The following is a 23,552-nucleotide window of genomic DNA, read 5'->3' as shown; positions in this document are numbered from 1 at the left end:
ATTATAAAATAATAATTGTTGTGATCTAGTGTAGTGTGGTGTGGTGTGGTGTGATGGGTTGACGTGACATTGAATGGTGGATGAGGTTGTTGTCGATAAACACTTTGTTGATGTTAAACAAATAAATCATTTATTTAGGGAAATTGAATGGGAGCCTCTTTTGTTTAGATAAAGGAAAATAACTGAGAATTTAGTTAAAATTGATAATTCCCTTTTTTGGTAACTTAATCGTGGAATTTATTAAATGACACGTAAAAAAAATTATGGAAATTAGGGTATCAAATTCTGAATTTAATTTCTACCAAAATAGGTGTCATTTCACAATTTTCATATTGTCATTTACAAAATTATGTAATTTACAAAATTCGATATACATAAATTCAAGCGAGTTTTACTAAAACACAAAATGGGGGCTGAAATTATAAAAAAATCCAAACACTATTTAAACATAGAAACACATTCAAAACTCATTTATAAACACACCCAAAAAGTTGACTTTGGGGTTGATTTTGGGTGTGTTTCTATGTTTAAATAATGTTTGAGTTTTTTTAATAAATACATGCCTATGATTGGGTTTTTATAAATGTACTGAAATTTTCAATTGCCAAAAATTGAAATGATGGAAATCTAAATTCCGTTATTTTAGAATTCTATGTAATTTTTAATTCATTCATCCAAATAAAGGGAAAAGGAAGAGAACGCTGTAAATGCCAACTTGGGCTATCACTTTAACTTGGGTTGTAAACGAGAAACACTTTGTTGTTTGGACTCTTCATGGCCTAGGAAGGTTCAGTCCAAAGCTGTTTCCTGTTTATTTTTTCTGTTCGTTAGCTTTCGGCCCGTTTCTCATTGAGAAATAAAAGAAGAAGAGAGTGTAAATGTATTATTCATGTACATGTATGTACGCATCGAAATTTAATGTGTTGTTGATATAATATTTTCTTTTGCTTCAGCTGCTCTCGGATTTCTCTGGATGATGCTTTTTGCATCCAAAACATGTTCAATTCGTAAGGTTTGTTTGTTATGTTTCTGTCGGAAGTATGGCATGAAGAGAAATATAAACAAGACATGCACCGATTAAAAACTAGATAGGTACCAATGGAGGGAGGGGCCAATAGCTGAGCTACGAATTGAATCCCAGAAAAAGGAGCCTAACATTGTCCTGTCGACACGCAAAATTCAAAGTGGTCATGCAAGTTGACACATGCACACACTATAAGTACGTGTCAAGCCGCCACGCACGGCCTTTGCAAATGATCCAAGTACAAATTTCGTACCTCCAATTTGTTTGTGATCTTCAGAAACTGACGACCAAGAAAGAAACCACCAAGATATTGAAAGAACAGAAAAAAATGATGAATTTTGTGGCGGTCTTCCTGGTTGTGAGCTCGCTGGCCAGCGCTGGAATGTGGTCTCCGAGCCCACAAAATGATAATCAGAACCAGCAGAAGCAAGGAGATCATCAGAGGGAGGTTATAGTGAAAAATGGGCACAGGGTTGTAGTCGTGGAGTATGACGAGCATGGCCATCCCATCACCAAAGTCTCAATCTCATCGGAACAAGACCGTCAAGCCGACAAGGATTCTTCCATTTCTGACAATGACGTGTCGTCGCCCTCTGTGGTCTCGAGGGCATTCGACAAAGCTATGGACAACATGAAGGAAGCAGCCTCTGCTCTCCCCAACCTCGGCCAAGGCATCTCCACTGGAGAGGGTTACAGCCCGAAAGAGCTTATATGCGACGCGTATGGAAAATGCAAGCACAAGATTGCAAGGGATCTCGAGATGAAGAAGAAGATTGTGAAGGGGACCGTGCACGGGGCGAAGGAGACGGCACATAAGGTCGGGGAGGCGGTGGAAAGTGCGTACGAGAAGACGGGAGAGGCAGTGGGGAATGTATACGCAAAGGCGAAAGAAACGGTGTCCGATGAAGCCCATGAGGTTGAGGAAATTGCCAAGGACTCGGTGGGAAAAGCGAAGGGCGCCGCTAACACGGCCAGGGAAATGGGGGAGACCTTGGCCGGGGATATAAAGAGCAACGCGTCGAACCTGTGCGAAGACTTGGCAAGCAAAGCACAAAAGGCCAAAGAAACTGCAGAGCATGCTGCTGAGAAAGTCAAGACTGGAGCAGAGGAGCTTGAGAGTGGGACCCAGAAGACGTTTCATCAACTGGGTCGCAAAGGGAGAGAGATTTGGTACGGTGCCCTGCGGTCTACGGGATTGAGTGATGCTTTGGACTTTGATGTCTGTGGCTAATTTGTTTGGTTTGGCCACTGCTTATGGGACGTGCATGTGGATTACGTTCGTTTCAAGCCACGTGTTGTTGGGAAATTTGGCACCGCAGCAGTTTGGGATGGTGCAGAGGAAGATTTACAGGGTTTATTTCAGGGCCATGGCTTCTAGTGTTGGGATGGCGTTGTTGGGACATCTTTGGAGACACGGAAATAAAAAGTTCACAGGGAATATGTTGCAGTTGCAGAACTTTAATCTTATGGCTGCCCTGTTGATGATTTTTGCCAATATGTTATACTTGGAGCCTCGATCTACCAAGGTAGCTTTTTTATTATTTTTTATCTTGTATATTTTGTGGCTTTCGTATCCTGCTTCAGATTCACTTGTTTATACGATCGATGATCGATCCCCTTCACAAGCATGATTATTAATTGTGGGGTTTGTTCATTGTGGTCTGTCGGCCCGAGAGACAACTCTCTAGTCTGTCTGAAGTGGGACAAAAGTTGTGCATTGCAATTTGTGTTGGCCATGTAATCTATGGAAAAGAAAGATGAGACTATGCCATGATGACCTAGAAACCTCTCAATGTCATTTAAGGCAAAGGTCACACCAAAAGAAAAAGATAACTTGGTCAAAGGACCCTGTATTTGTGTTTGTTTATCTGTACCTCATCTCAGATGAAGCAGAATTTGGGGACTCCCATAATTCAATGAAACAGTACGTTCTGCTGTCTTGTTCACAATATTTGTCTACAAATTCCTTTCCATGAAACAGTGGTACATTACTACGACTTCGATAGGTGTTCAAGGTTTTGATGCAGCAGGAAAAGTGAAATTGGTTTGGTTTCGCATTCACTGTTGCTTTCTTTGTTTTTTGTTCTCTTATTTCCAAGCATGTGTGGTGCAGGTGATGTTTGAGAGAATGAAGATGGAGAAGGAAGAAGGAAGAGAAAGAGTACATGTTAGAACCAGAGTCAGCAGCGAGGCTGAAAAGCAACCAATTACCGCTGAAGTCGAACCCACAACCACGGTTGCCTCACAAGTCACTGAAAGAAGGGAGCAAGAGGTAGATACTGATAGGCTCGACGAGATGCGGGAGAGGCTTAAGAAGCTAAACTCGTATTCGTCGTTGCTTAACGTCATGTCGCTAATGTCTCTGAGCTGGCATCTTGTGTACCTCGCCCAGCGCCTGCACAGTTAGGATGATGCTTGTTTTGATCATGTTTATTTGTATTCCTTTTGATGCTTTATAACTTCTGGCACTGTGACACACATGGATTCCGATCGATACGTGTATATTATGTACGGATAATGCTACACTCTACTTGCTTTTGTATTAGGATTTTATCTTTGACAAACATACAACCTTTCGTCTTATATAATTGCAACAAAACTCATTGTAAAAGCAAACCATTTGTACCATAAAAAGACCACCTCCCAACCAGGAGGCTCAGCAAGGTATAAGCATATCTTTGATAGGTTCAAATCAACAGAAGGGTAAAAATATGGTCATCAAATATGATGATACAACTGATGATTGCCAAGAGAATAGAATTGATATTTGCAGCAGAGAAGGAGAAAAGTACATTTTGGGAAAGTAAGAGAAAGAAAAACTGCCATGAGCATCATTGATAAAGCAAAAAAACTGCATTTAGTGAGGTAAACAGAAAGAGAAGAGTACATTTTGGGACAGTACAGGTAAATAAGAATACCTGTATCACCAGCACTGCCTCTTTCCTCCACACAACACAACATTTATTTTGAAGAGCTTTCATTACTGCTTCCCTCTAAAGACACTAAATTAGCCTTGATCCCCCATCTCATCAGAATTAATTTCAGCATCAACTTCATTGGGACCAAGACCTTCCACGAACGCAATCCTATTAGTAATGAAACTAATTTTTTTAGCCAGTTGATCTTCTAGTGCTAACAAACTTCCGAGACGGCTAGAATCACGCAAATTTTTACCTTCCAGGTATTCAATCAGAAGTAGCTCAGCATCAAGTGCTTGATATTTAAATCTGGCTCTTTCCAATTGTCCATTCAGCCTGGATATATTTTTCTTCAGAAAGGCTTTTTGATCCATCATAAATTGTCCTCGTCTTTGTTCGGGTAATTTCTTAAAATTTTCCAGTACATAAAACGCTTCTTGTGGAGAAGGCCACGCATCCATCTTGGAATCAGAAGGATCATAGACCACAGCACAGGCAATAATCCCACATAAGGTTGTTATCTCAGTCAGCTTTCTGAACAGACTTGCCTTTCTCTTCTTGAAGGTGACTCTCCTGTTTGGTTCATGAGGAATTAATTCATGCTTAATTTTATTTTTGCCCATGGTTGAGAATACAAAGAAGTAACGGGGATGCTTTCGGAACTTGCATTTGAGAAGGATATAAAGGGAGATAATCCAATGCTGCAAGAAATCAACCATACTACTGCTCTTAATTTTCACATCTTCGTGGATATAGTTATTTCATATAATTGGTAAGAAAAAGAACAAGTATGGTATATAATTAAACAGGATTACTTTTAAAAAAATTCAACATTTAATTTTTCGAACGAATTCAGTTGAACAATGAAATTTGTATTTTATCCATGAAAGGTAAAATTTCTCTACACAAACTTGTAAAAGGATATTTAACTTACTACTAGGATTATTTGCTCAACCTTGTTTACTGTTAGAATACACAATACTCACACTAGTGGCAGGGACAAATCTACATTTGATCCCATTCTTGTACATTGCTATTGTAAAACCAGAATAAGCATTGTGTTATTAGGTTAAAGTGGTGACAAGAAAGGATTCGGAAGAAGCATTTAGATTGCCCCTTTAGCCAGGGAGCTTGAAACTAAACATTTTGGAAATTTACAAATTCTTGGAACTGCAGATTCCAGATCTGACAAAGGCATTTTCATCTATCAGAACAAGTACATTCTCGATATTTGAGAAGAGGCCGAGTAGTCTGGTATTTTAGGTTTCAGACCAGCAAACTCTCCCATTGAAGCAAATCGTCAGTACTTGAACTGGTAGAGGTAGTCAACTGGATCAAAGTCTTGTGGGAAGTTTGATATGTGTCTCTCAGGCATAACCAAGCATAGCGTATGTGGTAAGAATTGCTAGCGAATTCATGCATGACCGATGTGCTCTCCACCTAGAGGTTGTTTAGTACCCTGAGAAACGTGAAGCCTGCTCCAGGCAAAGGAATACACTTTCCTAGCCATAGTGACTTGAAGTTGTACTCCAAATGTCAATGAATGACTTGGTATTTTCTTGCGACAGACCAATTAGGCTATATATAATAATATGGTTTCTATTATTGTTCCTAATAACCTAGTTCAACAAGAATGAATAAACACATTGAGGTTGACAGAGATTTACTCGAGAAGTTAAATTAAGGATTGAATCACATGCCTTTTGTGAAATCAGAGAAATAGTCGCATACCTCACATGAGCACGACTGTACAAGAAGGTTCCAAGCTAAAGTGTTTAAGGATCAATCTCAACAAGCATCTCCATCATATGAAAAGTGTTGTAGGGAGGTAACAAACCAGGGGCTTTAGAAAGTTTCCAAAGATCTACTGAAGTCAACCACCTGAATGTTACTTTTCTAAAATATTCAAGGAACAAACGACTGTGAATATGTCCAACTGTTGTTATAAAGAGTTTGGACCCTCCTTTTCACCATCTTAATCTCATAGGAGTAAAAGTTACCTGACATAGATGAGACAGTTCCAAGGTCAATTGCTTCTCTACCAAGAAGTCCACCAATTGCATCTCTACCTAGCATTCCCGATCATAAATGAAAGGGCTGGAAGAGGAAACAAGATAAGAGGTTTTAACAGATAAAGTAAACAATGCAAAATTCAAAACAATGCAAAGAAAACATTTCCTACACAGACTAAGAACTTGCTAATATGTTCAAACAAACATTAAAAGGCAAAAAGGCAACTCAGAACTTTTCAGTGGAACAATTTTATATCAAAACAAAGTGAGCGAAGGCAAAAACCCTTTCTCGCATATTCCATTTTATTAAAAATAAAAGACAATCATTGAGGTCAATAAATTATAAATATACCTGACTCCTTTGACATACTTGATCATCCGGCGTACAGATAAGTCCAAACTGGTGTACAGAGGAAGCAAAACTAGTTTTTCATAGCAGACTCTTTTTAGCTTCCTATTTAATGTTATCTCATGTACCATCTTCCAAAAGGATCCAGCTATTCTAATTCTTTTGACTGAAGGACTCTTGTACTTCCTATTAAATATGTAGAGAAAAGATTTGTCTCCAGAATCCAGATGACCACAAGAGAGCATTTATCCAAGAATGTAATCTCAATACATTCTGAATGCGGCTACCAGTAATCTCTACAAGAACAAGCACCATCTCTGAAATGATGAAAACGAATTGGATCTCTTAGGATTATTTCTCTTTTTTCCACCTCTGAGAAGAGCTTCATTGTTGTATGGCAATCAGAGCAGACTCTCAAGTTCTTCATCACCCTCACTGGAGCTGATTGTGGCAAGCTGATTATTCCAAAAGTTACAGCTAACATTTCACTGTGGTAGTGTACCACTTTTCTGTCCTTGATTTCAGGTCCAGAAGTCATCATACAACCTATTTTCTTCATCTTACCCAACATTTCTTCCAACCGAACATAAATTAATTGGATCATTTGGTGAGATTGATCACCACTAACAAAAGAATGAACTTTGTTTCCTACCTCTATCCAACTTAGACCAGGTTCCTTCTTAACTCCTCGATCTGTCATCAACTCCCTGATCTTTTTGGCTGGTAACTCTATGCCAGCATCATTGTAAATGTTGTACAGAAGAACATAAGATGCAGCAGCCTGAGGTTCAAGATTAATTAGTTTCTCTGCAACACGTTTTGCAGCAACAGTGTCCTTATAAAGCCTGCAAGCACTCAACAAGGCTCGCCACATAACTGGATTGTCCTCAAAACCTGAGTTGAAAATGAAATTTTCAGCATCCACTAGCCTTCCAGCACGACCCAGGAGATCAACAGCGCAGGCACAGTGCTGTACATTGGTTGTCATGCCATAATCATTCTTCATGATTTCAAAATATCTGCATTAACAAGAACCTTTTTATTCCTACTGAACTAAACAAGGTAAAAATCAGCATATTAACTCACTCTGGTTGAGAGGATTTAAAGTGCATTTACAAGAGTGTCATTTTTATAAACCAAGTATTGGGTTGTAAATCAAAAGACCTGATGTGATGATCTAGAAACAACTAAATAGATTTCAAATATGGCATATATCTCTGGTAAGACTCCCATTGAATCCTAAATTAATTCCTAGCAGTTCAAGACTTCAAAACAGTACATTTTTCAAAAAGCTCCACCGATTCTCTCCTTCATTAATTCTAGATGAATCACCTTGTGCTATTGTTAATTTCAATCCCCTGCAACTTATCACCTATTAGCTTCCCAACCAAGTCCCAAATTCAGGTCTCTTACCTACAGAATATTAACCATCACCAAGTTCTGAACATAAAACACAGTTTCCTCCACCGAAAAGCAACAAGGAAAATACAAAGTTTGTTTCACTTTCAAAAAAATAATATAAGGAATGAAAAACAAGAAAAGTGGGAAAGTAAAATGGAGGGAAATTTTTATTTGTTTGTATTTGGTTTCTTAACGAAAATGAAGGGAAGTTTTAACTGTATATGTATTTCGTATCGTACTGCACATATTTTGTGCAGAAAGTTTGAAGAAAAATGGAGTTATTTTATCTCATTTCCTTATATTTTCCAATCTTATTTCAGACCAAACAACAGAAAGCAAAGGAATTTAACTTTTAATCTATATCCTACCGTAAACCTTCTTCTACAAGCCCTCCATGACTGCATGCTGTCAGAACTCCAAGAAACGTGATGTGGTTGGGTGCAATTCCACAATTCTTCATCAACTCAAAAAGTTCCAAGGCTTCCCATGCACATCCATGTTGCGCTTTGCTACAGATCATTACGGACCAGGACACCACATCAGGATTCTCTGTCTCTGTAAAGGTCAAATTAGCAGAATCAATGTCTCCAGATTTTGCATACATGCAAATCTGTGAATTTTGAACAATAGTGAATTTCCCGACGCCAGCTTTTACAGCATATCCTTGGATCTGCTCTCCAGACCGTGCTGCAGCCAAATTAGCACATGCACCCAACATGCTCGATATTATGAATTCATCAGGCTTCTTTCCAGATGCCAAGAGTTTATAGAATAAATCAAATGCACTTTCAGTTTCCCCATTTTGAATATAACCTGCAACCATGGATGTCCATGAGACAATATCTAGCCTAGGAGTTAAGTTAAAGCATTTCAAAGCATCCTCAAATAAACCCAATGAAGAGTAGAAATCGATAAGTCCACTTCCAATGAATTCATCTCCCTGCAGGTTGTACTTGCAGACTTGAGTGTGAACTTGCTTCCCATACTCAAAAGCTTCAACCGACTTACAAGCTCTAAGTATTATTGAGAAAGTAAATGTTGAGGGCTTAACTCCTAGCCTTTGCATCTGAGAAAGAAGATTGAACACTTTCATTTGCATGCTCATAAGAAAACGTATCTATTTGGAGGAACCCAGCAATCATGGCATTATACATTACAACATTACGGTAAGGCATGACTTTGAATATTTGAATCGCATCACCTAAATCACCGGTCTTTGCATACATATCAAGCAATGCTGTGCCAACAACAACATCCAAGTCCAACCCCAATTTGACCATGTAGCCATGAAGTAATTTCCCAAATAGTTCTGAATTATCAAAATTTTTGCAGCATGCCTTAAGGGCACTTCCCAGTGTATATGTATTCAAGCTGAAACCACGTTGATGCATTTTCACCAGAGTTCTCAATGTTTCCTCGTTAGCACCAATTCGAGCATAACTAGCAATCAAGGAATTCCATGAGACATCATCCAAGTTATCAGAATTCTCAAACAAAATCTTGGCATGATCAACCCGGCCGCACTTTGAGTACATATCCATAAGAGAATTGGTCAAAACAACATCTGAGCCCAACCCACTAAGGACTATCAAGCCATGAACCAGCTTACCTAGCTCAATGTCACAAGTTTGACCGCACACACACAAAGCACCCGCATAGGTAAACTTATCAAGTTTCAAACCAGCCATTCTTGCCTCATTAAACACACCCATTGCCTTATCAAACAAACCCACCTGGGTATATCCAGAAATCAAGGAGTTGTATGAAATGACATTACGCTTCGGCATTTTATCAAACAAATTGCATGCACTATCCAATTCTCCACGCTTGCAGTACATATTAAGAAGATTGTTCAACAAAAACAGGCAGGGCTTAAAACAAGTTTTCACCATGTGGGCGTGAGCAAGCTTGCCGTGGACTAAAGACCCAGTTTTGGTAGAGTACTGGATCAATTTTGTATAGGTAACATTATCCAGAGAATAGTTTGGATGGCAATGTTGAGAACTTTGCTGTGAAAGTGGTGTGGTTTGAGGCAACATGGGATGAGAATTATTGGGTTGTCCAAATGTAACGAGAGGCTCAGAAAATTCAATGGCGTTGAAGAGGACATTAAAGTTTGGGGGATTTGTTTTCTGGAGCAACATGTTTCTTTCTTCTATGCATTGAAGTTGTGTGTTCATCCTTGCGGATCCCGAGCCTCTGCATTTAGGCTCCGTGCATTTACCCGCATTTCGGTTAATCTAAGCCACTCAAATGATCTAACCACTTTGCCACCTAAGAGCAAATTACAAACTCAAAAATGATTACACTGAGCCAGAGGGGCAATGAAGTTCTTGTATGGAAGACATGTTTATGATGCCTTGTATCACTTCAGGGAATACTCGGCCTTTTGCAAGGACTGTAATTGCACATATGCTTCCACAACATTTTTCCTGCATGAAAAAGGAGGAAAAAAAAGTTTGTAACTTGAGATGTTGGGGGAACATCTGTACTTGCATCTAAGAAGAGCATGATCGATGATAATTTAGAAACCATTATCAATTATCAATTAAACTTAGGCACATCTTATGTATAGTATCATTTCATATATCCAAATTAAAAGGAAGCTAAACAACTGATCCTCTAAATCAAGGGAAAGAATCAACTTAATCAATCAGAGGAGTGCATGTAGATGACCATAAAATTGAGCCTTGTACATGTGAAATATGTATTTATTTTATAGGTTTGTATATTAGCCCTCTATGTTTTGCAACTTATATAAGCCGCTATGCTTCCAATTGGTCAGTGGTCAAGATATATAGCAAAAGAAGAAAATAAAGATTTGCATAATAGATAAAAGAAAATCATTAATATCCATCTGAGCAACAAATCTTAAAAAGATTATATTCTTACAATGATCAATGATGATGGTGACATCGATAAACATACAGGAAACATAACCCTCCCTCCCTTGTTTCAACTTTCAAGCACTATTTCTACTTTCATTTGCTGATCCAGGCATCAGCTTTCTCAGCATAGTCAAAGAAAAGACTGGATAAGTTAATTATTGACCCAAAAAAGACAGAATCAGTTATTTAATATTTTTGAATTCCTTATGTCCAAAACAAGAATTCTAGCAAACAAATAATACATAGCCCTCACTGACACTGCTCTCCACCATAGTCAAAGAAAGAGAGAAATTCTTTTAAATGCATACCTTTTGAGCAAGACATTTTATCAAACATGTTCTGAGCAGAAACAAATTGTGAGCCATTTAAACTATAAAACCACCAAAAATTATGTCCGTTTAAATCGTACATTGGCGATGAACTTCGCCGCAAGTCTGTTGCAAGACAATCATAAGACTAAATTGGATTATAGAACCGCAAAGAATTCCCAAAGCATGAAGAAACACGCTTCCAAACCAGGAAGAAAGAAGTAAATAAACACGTTCACGACAGAAGGAGGAATCACGTTAAAACTAACCTCAATGCTATTGCAACATAACCAGCCGACTAAGTTAGATGATTGCACCACACAGAACTCTCCCAAACAGGACGCTCCCAATTAACAGGAAGAAAAAAGTTTAAGAAAAAGAAGAGAAAGAAGCACGCTTGCTCGCGGGAGAGAGAAGAAAAACACGCTCTAACGTGTTTAAATTTTGGACCAAAAGTCACTTTTGGTTTTTGTTGTTTGGCACTTCAACTACTTTTTGATCTATAATTCTAATTCTGTTAATTTTGTCATTGTAGTTTTGTATTTGTAGCAATTCAAGGATATGTTAGTATTTGACCAAAAAAAGGACATGTTAATATTCTTGTCAATTTCTTTAGAGCATCTCAACCGATGTGTCAAAAGTATCACATAGACATTTAACAGTTATAAATAACATCTCACATCACTCAACCGATGTGTCAAAGATGACGTGGAATGAAGGCTGGAGGTTGATATGTTATTTTTGAAATCTCAAAAACAAGATGTCAAATGAATATTTTATTATTTTTTCTTTTCTTTTCTTTTTAATTAAAAATAAATCAACACTAAATTTTAATAAAATAATAATTTAATTTGATATATCGGTGGAGTGTAAAACTATATAAGATGTCAAATTGCCACATCCGCCATCAAATTTAAATTTGATGTTTGGTATTTAACATCTCCCTTGGATATACTCTTAGCGATGCAAGTGATAATTTTGTCAACCCAAAACCCTTGAATGTAAAAGCTTGTCTGAAATTCTCCCCATTTCATATTAAGGCTCGAAATTCAACTACTAATCCCAATTTTTGAAGAACTCCAAACTCAAATGACCAATTTCAAACCCTAATATGAAATTAGGAGAGTTTCAGACGAGCTTTTATGCTCAAGGATTTTGAGTTGACGAAATTGCCCCTTCTGTCAAAGAAATTGACAGAATACTAACTTGTTCTTGAATTGCTACAAATACGAAACTACATTGTCAAAAGTGGTTAAAGTATACTAACTTGTTCTTGAATTGCTACAAATACGAAACTACATTGTCAAAAGTGGTTAAAGTGTCAAACTACATGGACCAAAAGTGACTTTTAGCCTAAATTTTGGGAAATAAAATATGACTTGTCTTGTGTTAAGTGATTAGATCTAGTAGCTCAAATTAACCGAAATGAGAGTAAATGCACAAAGCTAGTATGCAGAGGCTTGAGATTCTTCAATATTCTTACTCATTGTTTTATTTTTAGGATTCGGAGCCTGGCATGTATTCAATTAGGATTATATACGATTTTGAAAGATTTTTTTTTAAGTGACAGATTTCCTGGAATTATATAACTCCATACTATACGATTTTTTTACCTCGAAATTTTAATAAACTTGTATAGGCTTTTATTATAGACTTTCATACTTTTGTATGAACTTTTGTTATAGATTCAGATATATATGTATAGACTTCCCAATACTATTTTCTTTTATCACTCATTCTTCCCAACACTATTTTCTTTAAACTATCTTGACCTAGCCACTAGTCGACCATCCTTTTTTTTTTTTTCCAAATTCTTTCTCTACTTGTGTGCACAACAATGAATTTTCCTTTGAATTTTCCATGATTTCCCTTTGTTGGAAACTTTCATACCTAAACAATGAATTTCCCTTTGAAATTTTGAGCTGAAACTTTCATACCTAAACAATGAATTTCCCTTCGAAATTGCCACAAGTTGGTAACTTTCATACATAAACAACGAATTTCCCTTTGAAATTTCCACAAGTTGATAACTTTCATACCTAAACAATGAATTTCCCTTTGAAATTTCCATGAGTTGGAAATTTCCATTTGATTTTGTTCAGGAACAACAAACTCTTCGTCCAAAAATTCAATTTTTTTTTTTAAAAAAAAAAAACCCTTTGTCCAAAAAGCAAGGGCCCTATCATTTGGTAGTGTTATCGGTGATGGAAATATATCTCAACCTTCCGCCGCCTTGACGTTGGCTTCACGCCGAGAGATCTCCAAGGGGAACTTATTGGAGATCGAGGAATCTCTAGCCGAGCTTTCCTCCTAGCAACTCCAACTGGTTGATTTGAAGAAATTACTAATGGAGGAGCTTTGCTTAATACAGGATGCTTGTAACCACCCAAGGTCAGTGCATTGTTTGCCAAATGATGGGAAAAAAATTTAACACTAAGAGGGGAAAAAAAAAAAAAAACATCGTATGAAATCTTTGGGGTGGAGGTTGGACTTATGTTGGCCTTTATTATTTATACCTAAACCCTACAAATTCTTCAAACTCCAACACTTAATTAAATCGTTCCAAATCTATCTCATTTTGAATACAGGTAAACTTATTTGGACTTTTTCCAAGTTCTAATTGAATACACCCGCATTTAGATGAACATTTTAAAGTTCAAGCAAGTCTAGATTGAATACACCCAAACTATTATAGACTTTTTAAAAGTTTGTATAAATCCAAATTGAATACACCCAGATTGGCATATTGAAGCATAATTAATTCATAACAAACTACCAAATGAATAAAAACATAAATATACGGATTAAATAATATAGTTATTTTTGTTGTTGGCATAATATGTTAATTTTGGAACACTAAAAATTCCAACAACCGATGATTCTTGGCAATACTCTAGAATATTTTATTTGAATAATAAACCACCAAATGAATAAAAGCATAAATTTAAGATTAAATAATAAAGCTAATTTCGAAACACTAAAATTCCTACATGCCCAAAGAATATCTTATTCCAATAAAAAACAAACCATTTCCCCTTTTTCTTATAAGCATGATTATATGTCCCAATCTCCAACATAAAAACAAAATGAAAACAAGAAAAACAAAAGCAAAAAGGAAGAATAATCAGCCAATCAGCCAATCACCTGTCAATCACTGAAGATATGCAAATCACTGTCAACATTACATTTGCGAATGTCGTTTTGGGGCCCTCGTGCTTCACCTAACTCTGAGTGTTGAATTTCCGTTCCATCTACTTTGCGTGAAGAGTATTTCAAAACCTCACCAGAGGAGAGAAGCCAAACACAAATCAACCAAAAGCCATGGAAGAAGACACAATAGTCCTCTACGCAGCTCCAGGAATGGGGCACATAATCTCCATGGTTGAGCTGGGCAAGCTCATTCTCAATCGCTACCCCAAAAAATTCTCCATCACTATTCTCTACACTTGCGGCAGCGTTGTGGATACTCCAAGCATCCCCGCCTACATCCACCGCATCTCCCAAGCCCATCCTTCCATCTCCTTCCGCCAATTCCCTCGCGTTCAAAATGAAAATCCATTATTAATTGGCCGCAGCGGCTCTGCCATAATGTTCGATTTCATCCGCCGGAATGATCCTCATGTCCGCCTTGCCCTCCAAGAGATCTCCAAATCTTCAGCCATTCGCGCTTTTATCATCGACATCTTCTGCTCCTCTGCGCTGCCAATGGCGAAGGAACTCGGCATTCCCACCTACTACTTTTACACCTCTGGCGCTGCAGCACTTGCGGCTTTTCTGTATTTCCCGAAAATCATGGAACAAACCACCAAGAGCTTCAAGGATCTAACCGACACTGTTTTCGAGTTTCCCGGGTTGAAGTCTCCTCTCAAGGCCTCCCACATGCCCGAGCCAATGCTTGACCGAGACGACCCTGCATATTGGGACATGCTCTACTTTTGCTCACACCTTCCCAAATCTAATGGGATCATAGCCAACACGTTCGAAGAGCTGGAGCCTCCTGCAGTCCTCAAAGCCATTGCTGGAGGTCTTTGTGTTCCTGATGCTCCCACTCCTCCCGTCTTCTACATTGGGCCATTGATTGCTGAAGAAAAACAATCTGGTGAGGCGGAAGTTTGTTTGTCATGGCTTGATAAACAGCCAAGTCGAAGCGTGGTGTTTCTCTGTTTTGGAAGCAGGGGATCATTCTCAAGGGCTCAATTGAAGGAGATGGCCGATGGGTTGGAGAAGAGTGGGCAGAGGTTTTTGTGGGTTGTGAAGAATCCTCCCCTTGATGAGACAACAAAGCAAGTCCATGGCGTTCATGACTTTGATTTGGAGGGTTTGTTGCCAGAAGGGTTCTTGGAGAGGACCAAAGATAGGGGCTTGGTGGTGAAGTCATGGGCTCCGCAGGTGGCGGTGTTGAAGAAGGAATCAGTGGGCGGGTTTGTGACGCATTGTGGCTGGAACTCAGTGCTTGAAGCTGTGATCGCCGGCGTGTCGATGGTGGCGTGGCCGCTCTATGCAGAGCAGCACATGAATAGGAGTTTTTTGGTGAAGGAAATGGAGATGGCGATTGCTGTGGAGCAGAGAGAGGAAGATGGGTTTGTATTTGGGGATGAATTGGAGAGAAGGGTTAGGGAGCTGATGGAATCAGAAAAAGGGAGAGAGCTTAGAGAAAGGAGCAGGAAAATGGGAGAGATGGCTTTGGCTGCTTGGGGTGAGTCTGGTTCATCCACTAGAAACTTGGTCAACTTTGTCAATAGCATTACATAAGTTCCGGATTGCATAAGTAAATTACCAAGGCTGCACCTTCTCGTGGTTAACAAATTTTCACTGTATATATCAATGAAAATATCAATGAAATTGGAGATTGTTTAGTTATCCAAATGCATCGAATTTTTACAGATATCAACCATGCAGTTTAATTGTTAACCATGTTAGTATTGTTGGAGTTATCAAATGCATCATTTGTTATGTGTGCTTGTAATTTTTTTTAACACCTTACTATGATTTGAATATGTTATGCACCTAACAAGACACTATTTTGCAAGAAAATTGATAATTTGTACCATGCTTTGCAAGGAGCTCTCGATCCCATCCAAGATTTGGTTGTGCCAACAAAATGTATGAAAAATATACTGAATAAGTAGTCAACATAAGGGATCACGAGCCTTTATATTTAGCCTTGGTATGCATTATTTACATAGATACATTTAGAACATTCCTTTTTCGGCCTTATTTTTTTGTTATTGGTTTTGTCCTTCTTCATCCTTTTGAAGGCTCTTTTCATATTTGAGACTTGAAAAAAATAAGTGATAATTTAAATTAAACTACAAAGGAGATGAGAGTTTCTGAATTCTTGCCTTATCAACACAGCTTAACACAAGGTCCACTCCACTGCCTTCTTTATTTGGGCGGAATGATTTATATATTACAACTATTGTCATTTTCAAGTAACATTTGAGTCTGGTTGTGGACAACTTGTAACATGATAATTCTCCATCTTCTCGTCATTGTAAATGCAGCAAGCTGGCTTGGCTTATGTGCTCATCGATTTCGGGATCAAAGTTAGGAATCATAGTGGAAGAAGGAATGGGATGATTCCTGATTCGGATAAACTAAAAACTAGAAAAAGAAAGAAAGTTGTCCCACATTGATTAATTGCTCCCCGAGTAAGCTCCTTATAATTGTGTGTCTACCACATTAGTTTTCAAGAAACTAGATCCTCAACCCAAATAATGTTGGCCTATAGAGAGAAATAAAAAACACTTTCTGACGTGTTTAAATTTTGGAAAATAAAATATGACTTGTCTTGTGTTAAGTGATTAGATCAAGTGGCTCAAATTAACCGAAATGAGAGTAAATGCATGGAGCTTATATGTATGCAGAGGCTCGGGATTCTTCAATATTCTAACTCATTGTTTTATTTTTAGGAGCCTTTATTTAGTATCCACGTATTTATCCGCATTGGGTTAATTGTTTTATTAGTCTCTCAATTTTGACCGAATTTGCATTTAAGTACCTCAATTTCCAAAATGGTATCCATAGTCCTTTAACTTTAGTTTTGTTTGGACAACTAGTCCCAACGTTACTTCTATCAATTTTTTCGTTAAATTTAGGGGTAGATGGGTCTTTTCAGGTTGGTTTTGAGGAATAAAAAAGACTTTTACTCTTTTAGATTCTCTAAGAGAACTAGGAAAAACCCCTGGGCGAAGACGCCCACTTCATTTGCCATGATGCCTAGACAATCGAAGTGGCGGACGGCGTCGGCGACTGGGCCAGGAAAGGCCTCGACACCAGTGAGTACGCGAGGGGACTCATGAAACACGCCAAGAAAACAGCCACAAACATAACCAGATCCTCCGACGCCATCGTGGATCCAAGAAAGCTGTTGAACGAAGTCTTGGGGTGGTTCTAGTGGAGCCAAATTACGGCCGTGTCGAACTTTGTATCACAAAAACGAATAGAGTCAACACTGAAGATGAGCTTAAGGGTGGTAAGGGGATTGTGGGACCAGGCCAAGGGAAGAAGTTGCTTCAGATATTTAAGGCAGGGTGGATTAGTATACCTCTAGGAGGTAGAAGGAATAAAAGGGCAGATCTTATTTTTGTTGTCCGTGTCAGTGTTGAAGTTGGAAGTAGCCATTAATCTTTTTCTTCTCAGGATTGGGATTGGAATTGGTGTGGTTGCAACTACTACTAATTGTGGTGGTGAAGAAATGAAAATATTGCCACCTAATTTGCCTTTACTGACGACATTGACAAGGTTTCGAGGGCATCCTCCTAGTGCTGCTTTGTTCGGATTGGGAACAACCTTCACACTCGTCAAACACACTTGCCCCGCCACCATTGGGTTATTCATCTCAATCATCATCTCTTGTGTAGAAGGTCTGATTCGACTAACTATTTTTCCGAGTGGAGCAAAATCCAATCAGTTAAGCTGGTCAAATATCTCATCACCGGACCATTCTCTAGGTCTGAGGCGACGCTCTGTGTTCCCGTCGAACTCTTTATCTTTACTAGTGTATCTTATGAAGGAATATTATAATGTTACATGATGATATATCTTTTATAATACACTCTATTCAGGTAAAAGGAACTAAAACTAGTGTATTTTTTAAAAAATAATTAGAATTTATGAAATTGTATTCATAATTTAACCAAAAAAATCACTAGCGTTGATACAAATTAGTCACAAACTAATCATAAAGAGTTATTACAATAACGGAGTGATCTAATATCAAAATTAACAGAATTTGAGGCGAAAACTAGTGTATCTAATTTCTAACAACGGTTGGTTAGTTGGTGCTCTCTCTCCTTTGTTGGGAGGACTGAATGATTTTCTTGGCTAGATTTGTTGGAGAATGATTCCAATTTTACTCAACCAATATGCGAGTTGCAGAAGCGGATTGCAATTTTTGATTCTTTAGGTTTTTGGCGACAAGTTCTCCAAGTCTATTTCATAAGGAAGGCAGGTTGCATAAGGAGTTTTTATAAAAAATAACCAAAATTTACCCGCTACTTTCATAAATGTCAATTTTTATAAAAACTTTCAAAAATAGCAAAAAACTCACTTAAAAATACTCAAATGCCCTCAAAACTAAAACCCACATCAATCTAAAAGGCAAAGCCTGCATCTCTGTTTTCAATTTGATTTCAAAAATAAAAACAAAGTTTCAATCTATGTTACATCATTGGAGGACTGAACCATGAATATGATTTCCAACCTGTAAACTCCCCTATGTTTCGATCAATGTTATATCATTGGAACAGGAAGGTACCATCGAGAAGCAATTAGAAGCGCATCATCAAATATAGGCCTTTGAGCAAACATATGGTGACTGGTGATCATGATTCAAATGACTTACACTTGTGCTAGCAGTTGTACTGCTATGCAACTCAGTGAAAGATATATAGGCTTGGGGGCACTGTAGGGAAGCTTCATGGTTCAAGTCCTCCAATGATATAACATTGATCGAAACATAGGGGAGATTATATGTTGGAAATCAAATGAAAACAAAGATTGCAGGTTTTATGTTTTTAGGTTTACGTGGGTTTTACTTTTGAGGGCATTTGAGTCTATTTAGGTGAGTTTTTTGCTATTTTTTAAAGTTTTTTTTAAAACTGACATTTATGAAAATAATGGGTAAATTTTGTCTATTTTTGATAAAAACGGTTGCATAAGGGGGATGATAAAACCAACCTAAAAAGACCCATTTACCCTTAAATTTAACGAAAAAATTGACAGAAGTAACAGTGGGACTAGTTGTCCAAACAAAACTAAAGTTAAAGGACCATGGGAACCATTTTGAAAATTGAGGTACTCAAATGCAAATCCGATCAAAGTTGGGGGACTAATAAAACAATTAACCCTACACGCATTTCACTTCATCTTAGTCGTTGTAATAATCAAACGACTTATAACATGATACCTCAACTACCATAAAATTAGTTTAGTTTTAACAGTCTAATATTCTAATTTTACACTTCTAATAAAATTAAGATAAAAACAAGAAACCAAACCCGGTCCTGGCGGAATAAGGGAGGATCTTTGGGACCTCGGGAAGGTTTTGTGTAGGTTCCAAGAGGTTGGGATGGGTTTGTGTAGGTTCCTCAACCTCACTTGGAGATGTTGTTTTTGGTACTATTGCAAATGTAGCTGCAATTGCTAAGTCGTTTTGGTGGGTGATTTGGAGTTTTGATATTTTCATGAATTGGTTAATTAAATGGATCTTCAACAAACTTTTTCTTGTCAAATTTCTTCCTAGATTTTGATTGCTTTATGAATTGGGTGCTGATTTGGTTATTATGTGTTTCTTGTCAAATAAATAACCATATTCAAGTTTTTTTTTTCTTTTCTTTTGCAAAAGTTAAGGTGAGGAATTTCTCACACACACAAACACTGCAAATGTGTCGTGGGTGTTTGAACATGATACCACCAATTTGTAAATTAAGGTAATTTTTTACTGAGCTAGATCTCGTTAGCATATTGAAGCATAATTAATTTATAACAAACAACCAAATTAATAAAAACATAAATATACGGATTAAATAATATAGTTATTTTTGTTGTTAGAATAATATGATAATTTTGAAACACTAAAAATTCCCATAACCGATGATTCTTGGTGATATTCTAGAATATTTTATTTGAATAATAAGCCACCAAATGAATAAAAGCATAAATTTAAGATTAAATAATAAAGATAATTTTGAACCATTAAAATTCCAACATGCCCAAAGAATATCTTATCCCAATCTCAGTGCTTCACGTAACTTTCTCAGAGTTGAATTTCCGTCCCATCTACTTTGCGTGAAGAGAATTTCAAAACTTCACCAGAGAAGAGAAGCCAAACACAAATCAACCAAAAGACATGGAAGAAGACACAATAGTACTCTACGCAGCTCCAGGAATGGGGCACATAATCTCCATGGTTGAGCTAGGCAAGCTCATTCTCAATCGCTACCCCGAAAAATTCTCCATCACCATTCTCTACACCTGCGGCAGCATTGTGGATACTCCAAGCATCCCCGCCTACATCCACCGCATCTCCCTAGCCCATCCTTCTATCTCCTTCCGCCAATTCCCTCGCGTTCAAAATGAAAATCCATTATTAATTGGCCGCAGCGGCGCTGCCATATTGTTCGATTTCATCCGCCGGAATGATCCTCATGTCCGTCTTGCGCTCCAAGAGATCTCCAAATCTTCAGCCATTCACGCTTTTATCATCGACGGCTTCTGCTCCTCTGCGCTGCCAATGGCGAAGGAACTCGGCATTCCCACCTACTACTTTTACACCTCTGGCGCTGCAGCTCTTGCGGCTTTTCTGTATTTCCCGAAAATCATGGAACAAACCACCAAGAGCTTCAAGGATCTAACCGAGACTGTTTTCGAGTTTCCCGGGTTGAAGTCTCCTCTCAAGGCCTCCCACATGCCCGAGCCAATGCTTGACCGAGACGACCCTGCATATTGGGACATGCTCTACTTTTGCTCACACCTTCCCAAATCTAATGGGATCATAACCAACACGTTCGAAGAGCTGGAGCCTCCTGCAGTCCTCAAAGCCATTGCTGGAGGTCTTTGTGTTCCTGATGCTCCCACTCCTCCCGTCTTCTACATTGGGCCATTGATTGCTGAAGAAAAACAATCTGGTGAGGCGGAAGTTTGTTTGTCATGGCTTGATAAACAGCCAAGTCAAAGCGTGGTGTTTCTCTGTTTTGGAAGCAGGGGATCATTCTCAAGGGCTCAATTGAAGGAGATGGCAGATGGGTTGGAGAAGAGTGGGCAGAGGTTTTTGTGGGTGGTGAAGAATCCTCCCCTTGATGAGAAAACCAAGCAGGTCCATGGAGTTCATGACTTCGATTTGGAGGGTTTGTTGCCAGAAGGGTTCTTGGAGAGGACCAAAGATAGGGGCTTGGTGGTGAAGTCATGGGCTCCGCAGGTGGCGGTGTTGAAGAAGGAATCGGTTGGCGGGTTTGTGACGCATTGTGGCTGGAACTCGGTGCTTGAAGCTGTGATCGCCGGCGTGTCGATGGTGGCGTGGCCGCTCTATGCAGAGCAGCACATGAATAGGAGTGTTTTGGTGAAGGAAATGGAGATGGCGATTGCTGTGGAGCAGAGAGAGGAAGATGGGTTTGTGTTTGGGGATGAATTGGAGAGAAGGGTTAGGGAGCTGATGGAGTCGGAAAAAGGGAGAGAGCTTAGAGAAAGGAGCAGGAAAATGGGAGAGATGGCTTTGGCTGCTTGGTGTGAGTCTGGTTCGTCCACTAGAAACTTGGTCAACTTTGTTAATAGCATTACATAAGTTCCGAATTGCATAAGTAAAGTACCAAGGGTGCACCTAACAAGACATCAACTATGCATTTTAATTGTTAACCATGTGAGTATTGTTGGAGTTATCAAATGCGTCATTTGTTATGTGTGCTTGTTCCTATAATAATATTTTTTTTTTTGACACCTTAATATGATTTGAACATGTTATGCACCTAACAGGACACTATTTTGCAAGAAAATTGATAATTTGTACCATGCTTTGCAAGGAGCTCTCGATCCCATCCAAGATTTGGTTGTGCCAACAAAATGTATGAAAAATATACTGAATAAGTAGTCAACATAAGGGATCACAAGCCTTTATATTTAGCCTTGGTATGCATTATTTACATAGATACATTTAGAACATTCCTTTTTCGGCCTTATTTTTTTGTTATTGGTTTTGTCCTTCTTCATCCTTTTGAAGGCTCTTTTCATATTTGAGACTTGAAAAAAATAAGTATAAATTGAACTACAAGGGGGATGAGAGTTTCTACAGAGTTTCTGAATTCTTGCCTTATCACACAGCTTAACACAAGGTCCACTCCACTGCCTTCTTTATTTGGGCGAAATGATTTATCTATTACAACTATTGTCATTGTCAAGTAACATTTGAGTCTGGTTGTGGACAACTTGTAACATGATAATTCTCCATCTTCTCGTCATTGTAAATGCAGCAGGCTGGCTTGGCTTATGTGCTCGTCGATTTCGGGATCGAAGTTAGGAATCAGAGGGGAAGAAGGAATGTGATGATTCCTAATTCAGATAAACTAAAAGACTAAAAAAAGGAAGAAAGAAAGTTGTCCCACATTGATTAATTGCTCTATCCGAGTAAGCTCCTTATAATTGTGTGTCTACCACATTAGTTTTCAGGAAACTAGATCCTAAACCTAGATAATGTTGGCCTATAGTGAGAAATAAAAAAACACTCTCTAACGTGTTTAAATTTTGGGAAATAAAATATGACTTGTCTTATGTTAAGTGATTAGATCTAGTGGCTCAAATTAACCAAAATGAGAGTAAATGCACGGAGCTTATATGCAGAGGCTCAGGATTCTTCAATATTCTAACTCATTGTTTTATTTTTAGGAGCCTTTATTTAGTATCCACGTATTTATCCACATTTCACTCCATCTTAGTGGTTGTAATAATCAAACGACTTAACATGATTACCTCAACTACCATAAAATTAGTTTAGTTCTAATAGTCCAATTTTACCCTTCTAATAAAATTAAGAAAAAAACAAGAAACCAAACCCGGTCCTGGCGGAATAAGGGAAGATCTTTAGGACCTCGGGAAGGTTTTGTGTAGGTTCCAAGAGGTTGGGCTGGGTTTGTGTAGGTTCCTCAACCTCACATGGAGATGTTGTTTTTGGTACTGTTGCAAATGTAGCTGCAATTGCTAAGTCGTTTTGGTGGGTGATGTGGAGTTTTGATATTTTCATGAATTGGTTAATTAAATGGATCCTCAACAAACTTTTCTTGTCAAATTTCTTCCTAGATTTTGATTCCTTTATGAATTGGGTGCTGATTTGGTTATTACGTGTTTCTTGTCAAATAAATAACCATATTCAAGTATGTGTTTTTTTTGGGGCCAAAGTTAAAGTGGGGGATTTCTCACACGCACAAACACTACAAATGTGTCATGGGTGTTTGAACATGACACCACTAATTTGCAAGTTAAGGTAATTTTCTACCGAGGTAGATCCCGTTGGCATATTGAAGCATAATTAATTTATAACAAACTACCAAATTAATAAAAACATAAATATACGGATTAAATAATATAGTTATTTTTGTTGTTAGAATAATATGATAATTTTGAAACACTAAAAATTCCCATAACCGATGATTCTTGGTGATAT

General features: G+C 38.1%; 5 protein-coding genes across 10 annotated transcripts; 3 read left to right on the top strand and 2 right to left on the bottom strand.

The window, feature by feature from the left end:
- Positions 1-1,323: 1,323 nt before the first annotated feature.
- Positions 1,324-3,431, top strand: LOC103319269 (uncharacterized). The gene is given in 3 exon segments (XM_008220782.3): positions 1,324-2,236; positions 2,238-2,550; positions 3,138-3,431. Coding segments are annotated over 3 exon segments (1,491 nt in total). The 5' UTR covers positions 1,324-1,352.
- On the bottom strand, positions 2,910-6,005 carry AGL87 (AGAMOUS-like 87). Of its 3 annotated transcripts, XR_016124533.1 has the most exons (3): positions 5,674-5,803; positions 3,943-4,643; positions 2,910-3,419 (listed from the first exon to the last, which is right to left on the bottom strand). XR_016124533.1 is itself a non-coding variant. In XM_089047064.1 (2 exons), exons 1-2 carry the CDS (start codon positions 6,003-6,005, stop codon positions 4,032-4,034), a joined length of 675 nt encoding a protein of 224 aa, XP_088903190.1. In that variant the 3' UTR covers positions 3,765-4,031. The 3 variants fall into 3 exon arrangements, 2 of the variants coding, with proteins under 2 accessions (XP_088903190.1, XP_088903189.1); XM_089047064.1 differs by lacking the exons at positions 2,910-3,419; positions 5,674-5,803 and adding an exon at positions 5,943-6,005 and having other exon boundaries at positions 3,765-4,643; XM_089047063.1 differs by lacking the exon at positions 2,910-3,419 and having other exon boundaries at positions 3,765-4,643.
- Positions 4,854-11,360, bottom strand: LOC103319291 (pentatricopeptide repeat-containing protein At3g13880). The gene is given in 6 exon segments (XM_089047062.1): positions 4,854-6,039; positions 6,307-7,322; positions 8,073-8,791; positions 8,793-10,136; positions 10,901-11,026; positions 11,170-11,360. Coding segments are annotated over 3 exon segments (2,547 nt in total). The 5' UTR covers positions 9,885-10,136; positions 10,901-11,026; positions 11,170-11,360; the 3' UTR covers positions 4,854-6,039; positions 6,307-6,586.
- Positions 11,361-14,144: 2,784 nt separating this feature from the next.
- Positions 14,145-15,833, top strand: LOC103319270 (UDP-glycosyltransferase 88F3-like). Its single transcript, XM_008220783.2, has one exon. It carries the CDS (start codon positions 14,222-14,224, stop codon positions 15,650-15,652), a length of 1,431 nt encoding a protein of 476 aa, XP_008219005.2. The 5' UTR covers positions 14,145-14,221; the 3' UTR covers positions 15,653-15,833.
- A 4,218-nt stretch (positions 15,834-20,051) lies between these two features.
- On the top strand, positions 20,052-22,669 carry LOC103319272 (UDP-glycosyltransferase 88F3-like). Of its 4 annotated transcripts, none has more exons than XM_089046710.1 (2): positions 20,052-21,636; positions 22,369-22,669. In XM_089046710.1, exons 1-2 carry the CDS (start codon positions 20,253-20,255, stop codon positions 22,410-22,412), a joined length of 1,428 nt encoding a protein of 475 aa, XP_088902836.1. In that variant the 5' UTR covers positions 20,052-20,252; the 3' UTR covers positions 22,413-22,669. The 4 variants fall into 4 exon arrangements, with proteins under 4 accessions (XP_088902836.1, XP_088902835.1, XP_088902833.1 ...); XM_089046709.1 differs by having other exon boundaries at positions 22,366-22,669; XM_089046707.1 differs by lacking the exon at positions 22,369-22,669 and adding an exon at positions 21,872-22,188.
- The last annotated feature ends 883 nt before the right edge of the window (positions 22,670-23,552 follow it).

Source organism: Prunus mume, linkage group LG2 (genome assembly GCF_029339155.1).
Source record: "Prunus mume cultivar Tortuosa linkage group LG2, ASM2933915v1, whole genome shotgun sequence".
Lineage (NCBI taxonomy): Eukaryota > Viridiplantae > Streptophyta > Magnoliopsida > Rosales > Rosaceae > Prunus > Prunus mume.
Note: the sequence above shows the minus strand (reverse complement) of the source record. Positions and strands in the feature narration are given on the sequence as shown.